This window comes from Ciona robusta, chromosome 2 (genome assembly GCF_009617815.1).
Source record: "Ciona robusta chromosome 2, ASM961781v2".
Lineage (NCBI taxonomy): Eukaryota > Metazoa > Chordata > Ascidiacea > Phlebobranchia > Cionidae > Ciona > Ciona robusta.
The window spans coordinates 8,540,027-8,553,149 of NC_143236.1; the positions used below are offsets into that span (position 1 = coordinate 8,540,027).

The 13,123-nt window shown below is 38.0% G+C and overlaps 2 protein-coding genes across 6 annotated transcripts; both read left to right on the forward strand.

Annotated features, from left to right (window-relative positions):
- The first annotated feature begins 69 nt into the window (after positions 1-69).
- LOC149740905 (kelch-like protein 9) lies at positions 70-9,336 on the forward strand. Of its 2 annotated transcripts, none has more exons than XM_089873457.1 (18): positions 70-229; positions 383-577; positions 979-1,131; positions 1,677-1,823; positions 2,186-2,298; positions 2,549-2,732; positions 3,072-3,208; positions 3,716-3,823; positions 4,035-4,123; positions 4,511-4,703; positions 5,286-5,413; positions 5,709-5,815; positions 6,305-6,389; positions 6,662-6,807; positions 7,098-7,234; positions 7,483-7,623; positions 7,843-8,016; positions 8,377-9,336. In XM_089873457.1, the coding sequence occupies exons 1-18, from the start codon at positions 155-157 to the stop codon at positions 8,474-8,476; spliced, it is 2,412 nt and encodes an 803-aa protein (XP_089729583.1). In that variant the 5' UTR covers positions 70-154; the 3' UTR covers positions 8,477-9,336. The 2 variants fall into 2 exon arrangements, with proteins under 2 accessions (XP_089729583.1, XP_089729584.1); XM_089873458.1 differs by having other exon boundaries at positions 7,101-7,234.
- A 135-nt stretch (positions 9,337-9,471) lies between these two features.
- On the forward strand, positions 9,472-13,094 carry LOC149740906 (RNA-binding protein 39-like). 4 transcript variants are annotated; one of them, XM_089873476.1, is made up of 6 exons: positions 9,472-9,616; positions 9,779-9,846; positions 10,155-10,213; positions 10,623-10,794; positions 11,018-11,189; positions 11,356-13,094. In XM_089873476.1, the coding sequence occupies exon 6, from the start codon at positions 11,370-11,372 to the stop codon at positions 12,765-12,767; it is 1,398 nt and encodes a 465-aa protein (XP_089729602.1). In that variant the 5' UTR covers positions 9,472-9,616; positions 9,779-9,846; positions 10,155-10,213; positions 10,623-10,794; positions 11,018-11,189; positions 11,356-11,369; the 3' UTR covers positions 12,768-13,094. The 4 variants fall into 4 exon arrangements, with proteins under 4 accessions (XP_089729602.1, XP_089729603.1, XP_089729605.1 ...); XM_089873477.1 differs by having other exon boundaries at positions 11,138-11,189; XM_089873479.1 differs by having other exon boundaries at positions 10,744-10,794; positions 11,138-11,189.
- The last annotated feature ends 29 nt before the right edge of the window (positions 13,095-13,123 follow it).

Genomic DNA, 13,123 nt, shown 5'->3' on the forward strand with positions numbered 1-13,123 from the left:
CATAGGCTACTTGGTGACTTGTAAGCGTGCACGAAGGGTACGAAATAGAACATCCGTGTTATAACGACTGCCGTTACCCGAACATGCAAGAAAAAACATTTCTTTATTAATAACCTCTTTTATTTGTGGAGAACAGATTTTAGATTAAGTTTAAATGGCCGGCTTGATTCCTCAACGAAGTGTGTCTGGTAATGTGGCCGGCTCGCTTGGAAGAAGACCAGACTTTCAGGTATTTTGGTTGTTTTGGTCATTTATAACTTTGTGGGTGGGAACTTGAGTGACTTATCCATGGTTGCCACTCCCATGCCCACAGTCGAGTTGCTGAAGCTATTGCAGTGTGTGGATATAAGAAACAGAGACATTTAAACCCTTTTTATCCCAGAGTTTCAAGTCGAACAGCCACAACAACGCTGTCGTCAGCGGTTTGAACGATCTTCGAGAAGACAAGATCCTCTGTGACGTCACACTGATAGCGCAAGAGCAACCATTCTTAGCTCATAAGAACGTTCTCGCTTCTTGTAGTCCTTATCTACGCAATCTGTTCAACAGCGAGGATGGATTTAAGAACGAACACGAGGTAGGCGATAGGGAGGTTAACCAAGAGGTCATAGGTTCGAGGCTTGGTGCTGCTACCGTTGTGGGTGGTTCATTGTGGGTTGTTGAAATTAACGAAGTCCAAAATTAAAGAAAAACGGCAGTTTTAAAACAGGGTATTGGTAATAACACTATTCCTGACCGAATATATAGAGTTGATGTTGAATCTGCAGTACAGAGATCGCCTCATGCTGACTGTCGATGCTATTTAAACACAGCTGAAAATTACCTAACGGGGCTTTTCCTACGTAGCTCTCTACTTGAAAACGTGGTAGCTCGTAAGCGGGCACAAGGTTTATGAAACAGAACACCCGTGTTACAACGACTGTTGTTGCCCCGCCATGCCAGGATAAATAAGTTACATTCATTCAACTTCTATCACAGGTCGTTGAAATCCGAGGTGTGAGCGCTGATGGATTACGTCACGTCATTAACTTCTTGTATACATCTGAGCTTCAACTCAGTATGAGGAACGTACATTGTGTGTTATCTGCAGCTGGTCATATGCAGATTAAGCCCATACTTAACTTCTGCAAGGTAAGAAAGAAATATAGGCTAATAAGTATAATAAGTTACATCTATGGTGACTCGTAAGCAGGCACGAGGTGTATGAAACAGAACACCTCGTGTTATAACGACTGTCGTTGCCCCGCCATGTGAGGATAAATAAGTTACATACGTGGTAACTTGAAGGCAGGCATGAGGTGTTTGAAACAGAACACCCGTGTTATAATGACTGTCATTGGCCCGCCACGCGAGGGTAAATAAGTTACTTACGTGGTGACTCGTAAGCATGCATTCTTATTACTCCCTGTTTAAAACCGCGTGTTGATGCCTTTTAGGGAAAGTCCCTTCGGGTGGTTTTATTGTAATATCAACTGAGGGAAGCGCTGTAACCTTACGTTTTAGAGGTGTGGAAACACCCGTGTTATAACAACTGTCGCTACCTGGCACGCAAGAACATATAAGTTACATTAATTCATGTTGCATTTGTTTAACAAGAATTTTTTTCAAGAATTTTTTTCAACAAAATTTTTTTACTAAGTTGCGTTTAGTTATCTGGCAAAATCTTTATTCCCCAGACGTTCTTGGTAGGCGAGATATCAGTTTACAACTGCGTTGACATTATTCATATCGCGGATAAATATACATTAGCTGGGGTGGAGGACAAGGCTTATAGTTTCATTGCTGAACATCTGAACGAACTTGTTAAAACAGAAGAAATTCAGGTTGGTGTTAAAGACAAAGGTTTTGTTTTTTAATGATAAAAGTTTGGTTTTGAAACTGGTTTTCTAGTTTAATAAGAAAAGTTTAATATACCAAAGTAACGATAGTCGGCCAGGAAGAAATTTCACTTCAGGTTGTTGATGTTTTTGTAAGTGTAGGAATAAATAAGTTACATTAATTTATAATTCATCACTTATATAGTAATACATGACTATGGTTGATAATTTTTATGGCTGTTAATGTATGGCTGATAATTTAGTATAACGACTTCTTTTTTGTTGCTAATTCCTTTTTTCGTTGTTTAAATTATCTAATCTTTGTTACTGTATTCTAAGCAATAAATATTAAAATATACTTTCTACAGAAATTAACCATCAACAACATGAGTCTCCTCCTGGACTCGTATTCGCTGAAAAATGTTTCTGAACTTGAATTGTTTGAAGCAGCAAGGCAGTGGTTGCTTTATAAAACGGAGAGGTAAGAGCGACAGCGAGCATGAGGTGCACCATGTATGTCTGCCACTCACTTTTTATCCTTAACAACTGGTGTTTTGCTGTTGATTCCTTTCTCTTCTTTCTTTAATTACCATAATCTTCACTATCGTTTTGGAAAAGATAATTAAAAATTATATTATGTTTATAAAAGGGAATGTACACCCTGTTTATTGCTATTGTTTGTTACAATATTTATTACAATATATTACAATAATTTCAATAATTTCCATCAGATACCAACATGTGCGAACATTGATGGAGAAGATTCATTTCCCGCTCATTCCTCCTCGTGACTTGCTCCGTTACGTTAACTTTGTTGAGTTTATGCGAGTGGAATGCAACTACTTGTTACTTGAGGCTTCCAACTACCATATGTTACCGCATTCGCAACCTATTCTGCAGTCTGTTAGAACACAGGTAAGCTTGTATATATGTTCAAGTCTTTGTATGTTTGGTTATATCCACGGACGGGGTTTCAATTCAAGGGCTAGCTATGAGAGTGAGGTCTACAGTGAGGCACATCCGGGACCTGAGGTGTTGGTCTGTTTCTTCCATACTTTAACACTCAAGGTGCTACCATAACTAACTGTCTAAAAATCTACGGACAGGTCATTTGTAATCTTAATACTAAAAGCATGCAAACTAGATGTGAATCCGCACGAAAAAAATGGTAAAAATTAAAATCTATGCAACAAAAAATATTACTCTTACAAAAATCCAGTTCACAATCTTATTGACTTATCTCCCCCCCCCCAGGTTCGTTCGAACGACACACGAATGGTTATCATTGGTGGAGTGGATCCGCATGACCGAGTATCCAACCAGTTGTTCGCGATCAACAACGATATGTCAAAGTCGGAGTTTCTTCCCCCGATGCATGAAGGTTTGTGCAGGTGAGGTTGTGGGTGGTGTGATGTATGTGTCAGCAGTAGTTATAACAAGGGTGTTCTGTTTTATACACCTCATGCCTGCTTACAAGTTACCATGTATGTAACTTATTTATCCTCGCATGGCGGGGCATTGACAGTCGTTATAACACGTGTGTTCTGTTTCATACACCTCATGCCCGCTTACCAGTTACAACGTATGTAACTTTGTGGGTAATTATTTTCTGTACAACAATCAAGAATATGCAGGTGCTTATAAAACATGATTGTAAAACAGATGTTTTGCTACTTTATAACCCTGGTATAGCATAGGTCTTCCAAATGTCAGTATGTTAATAATTTGACACCCATTATTGCCAACAATTGTAGCAGCCATATGTTTGATTGGTTGCAGAGTCATACAGTGTGACATCACATATTTTTATTTTTTTGATAGTTTTTTTCAAATATTTGATATTTTTCCTCGACCTAAATTAATGTTCTATTAATTCCTCAACTTCTATTTTACTCCAGCCACTGTGCTTGTGTTATGAACAACTTCTTATACGTGGTTGGTGGGCAGAACATGTTTGATGAAAGAGGAACGACTGCCGTCAACTCTGTCATTAGATATGATCCGAGGTGTGTATGTGATGTAATAATAATCACAGTGATGTAATAATTCCTCTTTTGTTAGGTATGACCAGTATTTTCAGTTAAATCCATTAGTATTTATTCATTCATTTATTTATTCTGAAAGGTTTAACATCTAGATACGAGTTACTTTGATTTTCTGTATGAATAATATGCCGAGCTGTATAAATGTAATTGTAACATACCCCTGTTGTTCCAGGTTCAACATATGGATGAGAATCGCTTCCATGAACGACAAACGAGCCGGCTTCACTGTCAGTGTGGTGGATAACAGGATGTATGCGTTAGGTAGGTTGTTAACTTGATTACTTGTGTCCAGTATATGTTACTTGCTTATATTGCTCAGTAGTTCTTAACCTTCTTCTTGCTTTTAAATCACCAAGTAAATCCCGCACCCCTTCTAGAATTGCTTAAGTAACAAAACTATTGTAACAAAAATTGTATACAAGTAAATGTTAATGTGTTTTATATATGTGTTGATTGCTTTAAGTGATAACATGATTTCTACTTTGTTCTTGAATTGCTAGTTTTAAATTGAGGGTTAATATGTCCATCTGAGAGTTATTAGTTAAAGTTTAGATGGCAGCACCGTCTAGGTTGTAATGATTGAGAAATGATCTTTTAGAAAACGTGTAAGATATTTATGACATAATCTAGATAATATGATTTCTATAGGTGGCGTCAACGCTGCTGGGCGAATGTCGTCAATGGAATGTTACTCGCTCGAGGATGATCGTTGGCGATATGTAGCCTCCGTGCAGACTGGTCTGTGCGACCATGCGCAGTCAGTTCATGGAAATCTTATATATATAAGTGGGGGCTTCAAGGAGGGAAGATTCAACAACCAACTGTTGGCTTACAGTCCAAGGTGGGTTTGGTTTAAAGTTTGTATTTTTAAACTTCTCCAAGGTTTGAAAGAATAAATGTAACTTTTTTCCGGGCAAACCATATTTATGCTTGTCGGTAATATAAATAATACTGACAGTTACACACTGATAACAAGCAAGAAGGTATAAGGAATACAAAATAAATGTAGCTTAAGTATTCTCATGTGACGAAGAACAACAGTCGTTATTACATAAGTGTTCTGGAAACCACTGCTGATAAAATCTCTATTAGTATTTACCCCTTATATTTATTGATAATAAAATATATATAAGGACCCACATTTGTTGCCATATGCCGAGAAAATATTAGGGTGTGTCTTTGAGTATCTAATCCAGGAACACATATGCCTACAATGTTAGCACATATGCCTATATCACAGAAGGCCCTATAAGGACCCACATTTTGAGGGAATGCCGTTAAGTTTATTATGCAAGAACATATACTCCCACAATGTTAGCACTCTGGCCTGTAGTTCAGAAGGTACAGGTTCAAGGCTCAATGCTGCCATTATTTCATATTTGAAGCTTTCATTCTTGTAAATTTTTCCCTATTTCTTGTACAGACATGACACCTGGCATGAGAGAACTCCCATGCACTTTGCAAGAGGATGGCACGCTATGGTTGCATTTGGAGACAGTATATTTGTTACTGGTGGCAATGCTGGTTTGAACAAGAGAGTTGATATTCATGGTAGGTTGACGATCTGAACATGAGTTGGGGCCATTAAAGTTATAATAATATGCCTACTGTATAAGGTAAAGTAGTGTGTCGATAAGCAGACATGATTTTTGGTTGGTTTGGTCATTTATATCCTCGTGGGTGGGAACTTGAGTGACTTATCCATGGTGAAAGCTTAGGTAAAAAGTAAATACATGGTGTTAGTGAAAAATCCTTCTCCTGTACTGGAGGATTCTTTACTAAAATACTAAAATGTTACTTATAAATTCTTAGATTAAGTTCATTTTATTTTAATATGTTTCAACAGAAACTGAAATCTACAGTGCGATGTCGGACCAATGGACACTCGTGGCCCCCCTACCCCTTCCCCATAGTGAGGGGGGGTGCGCTTATTATGATGGAAAGATATTTGTGGTAAGAACATGTTTTTTTGCTTAGCTAGGTGTTGTGGCTGCTATTTATCAAGTTATCTTTATTCAAAACAACAAGTTTAACTCGTCAATAGGTTAAAGACTTAAAGTATGTTGTAATGATTGTCGTTTTGCCAACAACCTAATAAGCTTAGAAACATTCGGTAAAGAGCTTAAATGAACCTATCTTAATTTGCCACACACAAGACGATGAAAGTCGTTATAACACGTGTGTTCTGTTTCGTACACCTCGTGTCCGCTTAAAAGTTACCACGTATATAACTTATTTATCCTCGCATGACGGGGCGATGACAGTCTTCATAACACGGATGTTCTGCTTCATACACCTCGTTTCCGCTTACCAGTTACCACATATGTAACTTTGTGAGTGAATATTTTTTGTACAGCTTATAATTTGGTACTCGGACTTAACTCATAAGTGAGGTTGAAATACCCGGTATTATTTCTCACAAGCACCATTGTTACATCACAGGTTGGTGGGTACAGTTGGACACAACAGAAATGTTTGAGCACGATTCAGTCTTACGACCCAAACAAGGACCAATGGGAGAATCCAGGTAATATCTAAGCACATAAAGACATGATTATTAATTCACACAGTCGTTATAACACGGGTGTTCTGTTCCATGCATCTTGTGTATGAGTTATCACTTAACTTTGTGGGTGATTAAATACTTTTCCATGCAACACAATTCATTTATTTACCAGTGACAGCGATAGTACTTATAAATCCCAGAAAAGCTATTGTAACCAGTTTAAAATACCTGGAAGGAAAGATTTAATATGGCAGAAAAATAGCATCAAGAAAGTTCATTGATTTATTTTCTAGGAAATCTTCCAATTGAGTTATCTGGTGTTCGGTTAGCCAACCTCACTATACCATACACTGTGTCTCCAAGGAGTGGCTTGACACAAGGTAGTCACGTGCCGCTGTCATGGCCTCCGAAGCCGGGCCAAGCCAGGTTTATGGAACAGGTAGTGTAGTGTTATATGATCTCTATGTTTATATGTTGTGCCTGTATGTGCAGGTGTTTATGGGAATATATGTTACGGGGTAAAAGTATTAAAGTAGTGTAAAGAGGTATAAGGAATAATGTTTAAACCAAAGATTAATAAAATAGTTCAACGTAAAACTGGATATAGCTATGACAGTCATTTACAATTAAAAGCAAAAACAACAAATGAACGATGCATGCTATATTTACTACTATTTTGGTTAGGATTTTAATTTATATAGACCCCTAAATTATCGACTTAATTATTAGCAGGACCCTCGCATGATGATGGGAAACCCCCTGTTTAACCCCGCAGGGGGACCCCCGATATCTGGGTTCATGGACCCATTTGCTATGAATGACATGAGGGACGCAATGAGCGAATACACTCAATCAAGCATGGGAAGGTAAATGAAACATAACCTATTTTGGGCTTAATGATAAAAATTATGTTGTGGAGGAAGATGGGACACCGTTAGCACATAATATCCAAACATCCTGATCGTGTTTTAAACAATTAACAACGATCCATGAAAGCCGTGTGGATACGGTTTTATAGTTTTTTGAATGTTCTTTGTTTACTACCAAATGGGACAAGAAAATAGAATGGAAAGGTGTCCCATATTACCCCACCCTACTATATGTTATGTCATAGATTTGCTCCACCACTTTCAATGGGCCGAGATGGAAGATTACCGACCGCGAAAGACTTACGCGCACCAATGGTTCGTAACATGCCGCTAGATGTGGGCAAAGAGTACAGGCTTGCGAGTCAGGAAGGTTCAAGTATTTACAGGTTCGTGATATTACCTTAGGTGGGGTTTGAACGTGGTACGTCTTGGTCACACATATAAGAATGTGAATGTTGCAAGATACGTTTTCCAATATGCAAGAAAGGACCCACTATCAATAGTTTAAGACTGCAATAGCTTATTCAGCTACTAGACTTTGGGCATGGGAGTGGCAATCATAGATTAGTCACTCAAGCTTCTACTAATTATAATCCCACCCCCAGCCACCCACGTAGCACAAGCATCGATGACGGAAGCAGTATGTCGTCACGTCCGCTCACTGGGTACAAAGACACAGAAACCGACGCGTCCGAAGGTACCTCTATGATGTCACAGAAGGACAGCACTCTCAGATCCGACGAAGGAAGAAAAGCGAGACAATCAGAATCATCAGACAGGTGATTATTTTGTAATAATTGTTCACTGTGACGTCATAATAAAATATTGTGATGCTTCAATTACGATTATCGTCTTACTGTCAGCAATAGATAATACGAGTTACCATATGTCAATTTGTGGGCGATTGCTTTTCTGTATGACTGACAATTTGAATAACCCAATAATGACGACTAGGTTGGAGCAATTGTCGTGAAGTGTCTTGCCCAGGGACACGTACGCCAACATTTGTAACCTTTGGGCTAGTTACAGGCGCGCTAACCACTGTATATACGGCGCTGCACAATTGGTGTATAGACAGTTCTTTGTTGTTGCATCACTACCTTTGTCTGTTATGTAACAATCTACTTATTACATCACAGTGACAGCGATGACGACCTCAAATCTGGACCAAGTTCAATCGTCCAATCGCGCTCGAAGAGTACAGACTCGTTGGAAGATTCGCTGAGAGCTTACCGTTAATTTATTTATGCCTGTTGTACCTATGTTGTGTAGCGTATATAGTAGGGTGGGGGAAGATGGGACATCTTCATTTCATTTTAATGTCCCATTCGGTATTAAACATAGAACATTCAAAGAATTATAAAATCGTATCCTCACGACTCCCATAGACCGTTGTTATTTGTTTAAAACACGATCGGGATATTTGGATATTAGGTGCTAAAGTACGTCACGTAATATATGACGTACTTTCCCGTACTTATAAAGAACTTTCATGACGTGGGTAAAGGTCAACTGGGGGTGCTAATGATGTCCCGCCTTTCCCCACCCTAGTTAGGTATTTGCTTGAACTTGTAAAAGGAAAAATATAGTAGGGTGGGGGAAGATCGGACACCTTTTCAATCTATTTTCTTTTCCAATTTGGTAGTAAACCAACATTTAACGATTTTTTATAAAACTTTATCCTCATGGCTCCCATAGACCGTTGTTTATTGTTTAAAACACGATCAGGATATTTAGTTAGTATGTGTCAAAGTTGTCCCATCTCCCCCCACCCTACTATACAATTTTAAGTAGACCGTTTTTTTTTATCAGTGGTGTTTAATAGCTTGAAGGTTTTCGTCTAAAATTATGTGATTTTTGCAACTTTTTATTCGTCATCCAAATTAGTACATGATAATAAATATTAAGGTTTGAGAAATGTTGGCTTTTCTGTTCTTCACGGAACAAAACATGGGCCTATTTACACCAGACTCTGATTTACACCAAAACTTTTGTGTTTCCGCCTTACTATGCTTCCATATATTTTACCGTGCAAATATTTATGTAAACTGAAAAAAATGAACAAACATATTCGCAATGAAATAAAATATTCCATGAAACATCGGCTTTCTAAATTTACTGCTCCCCAAATATTTCTACTTCGCAGACACGTGGTTTCAAATTTTTGTAGTATCTATTTGACCTATAACCTATGACGTCATGGAAAAGGCGCAGCCGCCATCTTGTTACAAAAGTTTCGCTTAATTTTCGTTGTGGGCGAATTTTGAACGTTTAGTGCAGTTGTAACATTCTAATTTAGCAGTTCTAGGCGTATATGATCAGTTGCATAGGTGCTTATGACTTTATTACTATTATTATATGAAAAAAAGAAGCGTAAAGGTACGTTACGCGTATATAACAAAAAGGCGTAACGAAAAATATTTTTTAAATGTATATTTCTCCGCTAAAAAGTTAACGGAATCGATAAAAGTAAACTTCAATGCTTTTTATTGATGACGTAACATAGACGATTGTCCTAACATCTGTTATCCATTGTTACAGATGAATCAGAAACAATGTTGAGCTTATTGCGTTTGTCGTTCACAAGTCTCTTGCAGCAGTTATAACAAGTATAGGCTTAACTTTGTAGGCCTTTAAATATAGACTGGGTTTAGCATACAAATAAAGCCTATACTAAAGCCTGTACATAAGTTTACATAACACTCCACCAACTGTTGGCATCTTTACTTTATGTTGGCTGTTCATATAGAGAAAATGCTATGCCACTGAAAAAGGAAAAATTCCTAACTAGTCCTGAAAATTCTGTGTGCTATATAAAAAAGTCCTGAGCTAGCTATCTTATCTATGTAATTGATCCATGTATTACTCCATATGTTGTTTATTAACTTAAAATATAAAGGTTGTTGTCTGTTGCCAGAAATGAACCTGGACCTTCCATTTCGGCAACACCAGATCGCAAACAACGTACAATTATTGGTATTTAATCTTTTATTCAGAAATTGTATGGGGACTTAAATCAAGCTGTATTTTTAGTCTCATTTTAATTTGGTAAACGTGGTTGACTTATTAAGTATATGGTGACTTTAAATAAAGCTGTAATTTTAAAAGGGAAAACCTAATAATCTAATTTTTAGCTTATAGCCATGTTTTACATTGTAGAAATTTGTATAATCAAGTTCTTAATGTGGGCATAGGACTTAGGATTGGGACCAAAGACCGCCAGTTACATAATATTATAGTTTGATAAATCAATTCTAAACTGCATCTGTTTTTGGAAGTGCCTTCTTTGCTTCTGGTTAAGTCTAGTATTTCATACTCTTTCGTGTTCTTTTATTGAGCATTCATCTGTGTAGCCCGTTTTACATTTGAAATATCATTTCTACAGTGTTACCACTATCAAGATGGACGTCTCTCTGCTTGTCACAGTTCCAAAGCATTTGTAACATTAATTTATAATGTCATATACCCCAAACAAACACATGTGTCATACTATATTATTTTTGCAGTTTTCCCCCTTGAGTTTTGCCTCCATCTCAACCTACAAAGCCTTTATCATGGTACTTATCATATTTACCAATCTATTGTGTATTGTGTTATAAGTTAAAAAATGGCAACAATTTTTTCATATAATGTCATTGCAAAAGCTGTTGCATTTTTAGTTAAAAAACGTAAAAACAAAATATTTTTGCAGTCCTGGTTCACAGTGAACAGTTATACATAGTCTTAAGTATTTTATATTTCCCGTTTCCAGCAGTTTCTTATGATTTTATAAATTTTCAGACTCTTGTCTCATGTGGAACTGCCAGGCCAGGGTTGAAGAATTCTTAACTTTTTTTTACAGATCTTAAAAGTGTCGCGGTCAGACCACTAACCTAACTATTTTTTAATCCATGTATGTAGGATATAGGTTTCCGCCCAAAACAGTTCTTTTTGTGCTCGTGCCCCAGTAATCGTGAGTTATATTTAACCTAACCTGATAGCTTACCACTATCACACATTGCATTTAATATTTCTGTTGTTTTCTGTTTTGTTAAGGCAGTTTGTAGATTCTGATTTGTTCCAGATAGGATTACAAGTGAAAAGTTGAACTCAATTTTGACTTTTTCTCCTCAAAGCAGAGATATAGATAAAGATGACGGATGACATTGATGTAGAAGCTATGCTGGAAGCTCCTTTCCAGAAGAGCAGTGAAAAAGAAGCGAAGAAAAAGAGCGAGAAAAAGTCCCGAAAGCGAAGCAGGAGCCGATCAAGGAGTAGAAGCAGAAGACACAGAAGATCGAGGTCCAGATCAAGATCCAGGGATCGGAAGAGGAGCAGCAGAGGTGGGAAGCGGAGCCGTTCTCGTGAGAGGAGAAGACATCGATCTAGATCGCCGAGAAGAAGTCCGAAGAGAGTCTCGCCTCCCAAACCGAGATCACCAAGTCCTCCCGATCGAGATGCGAGGACCATATTCTGCATGCAACTTGCTCAAAGGATTCGGGTCCGAGATTTAGAAGAGTTTTTCTCATCTGTTGGGAAGGTTCGCGAAGTAAAACTTATCCAGGATAAACATTCAAAGAGGTCAAAAGGCATCGCGTATGTTGAGTTCAAGGATCTCGAATCTATTCCATTAGCGCTTGGGCTAAGTGGGCAGAAGTTACTTGGAGTTCCTATCGTAGTGCAACCAACACAATCAGAGAAAAATAAAATAGCAGCTGCGCAGCTAAGTTTGCAGAAAGCAGCGCTTGGGCCCACAAAGCTATATGTTGGTTCATTGCATGAAAACATCACAGAAGAAATGATCAAGGGGATTTTTTCGCCGTTTGGTCGAGTTGAGCAAGTTCAAATTATAAAGGATGACGCTGGGGCGTCACGTGGATACGGTTTCATTACTTTCGCTGAAGCTGAGTGTGCAAAACGTGCGCTTGACCAATTGAATGGATTTGAGATTGCTGGCAAACCAATTAAGCTGAACACTGTTAGTTACGGAACTGATATGAATGCAATGCAAGGTTTGGCTAGTGGGCCTTCATTCTTGGATAATGATGCTGTTGAAAGGGCTGGCATTGATCTTGGTACAACAGGAAGGTTGCAGCTCATGGCGAAACTTGCTGAAGGAACTGGCTTAGAAGTTCCGTCTGCTGCACAGCAAGCTTTGTATCTTGGCCAATCCATGGGTCTCGGCCTTCCACAAAGTGCAGCAGGTACCACAGGTGCACCACCAATTGCTACAACATGCTTCCAGTTATCTAATATGTTCGATCCATTGAATGAAACTGGTTCCAGTTGGGATAAGGAGATACGTGACGACGTTATTGAGGAATGCCAACGTCATGGAGCGGTTTATCACGTTTTTGTGGACAAGCAATCAAAAGGAAACGTTTATGTGAAATGTGATTCTGTATCTGCAGCAGCTAATTCAGTTGCAGCTCTGCATGGGAGATATTTTGCAGGGAATATGATAACTGCCGCGTATGTACCTGTAGTAAACTACCATTCCCTATTCCCTGATGCTGCTTATTCAACCACTCCATTAAAACCTGGGCAGTAACTTTGCTTATACAAAAAAACTACAAATACGTTGTTAACATGTTTTTAAAAGGTTCGGAAATGCGTAAAAAATTTTAAATTGCGTGTGTTACTTAGGATTGTACATAAACCATCTAAACACCAGATAATCATCAAATCTTAATTAATTTACTTACATTTGGCTAAAGAAGTTTTCTCGTGTATATTTTCACACCAATATATTAAGTTCACTGGCAATTAATGAGTGTTATCTCATTTTTCTTAAATCTGTTCGTTTTTTGGTGATTCTGTTTTCTTTTTTACTTTCTGCGAGAGATGCCACAATGTAATAAAATGTGTACAGAAGTAATGTTTATGTAGAATATAAGCAAGTTAGGC

What these genes read in the sequence shown, in the direction of transcription:
- LOC149740906 (XM_089873475.1), top strand. Translation starts at nt 11,370, where the DNA reads ATGACGGATGACATTGATGTAGAAGCTATGCTGGAAGCTCCTTTCCAG.
- LOC149740905 (XM_089873457.1), top strand. Translation starts at nt 155, where the DNA reads ATGGCCGGCTTGATTCCTCAACGAAGTGTGTCTGGTAATGTGGCCGGC. An exon ending in TTAAAACAGAAGAAATTCAG is followed by an intron (nt 1,824 to 2,185) that starts GTTGGTGTTAAA and finishes TACTTTCTACAG; the next exon opens with AAATTAACCATCAACAACAT. An exon ending in ATGCATGAAGGTTTGTGCAG is followed by an intron (nt 3,209 to 3,715) that starts GTGAGGTTGTGG and finishes ATTTTACTCCAG; the next exon opens with CCACTGTGCTTGTGTTATGA.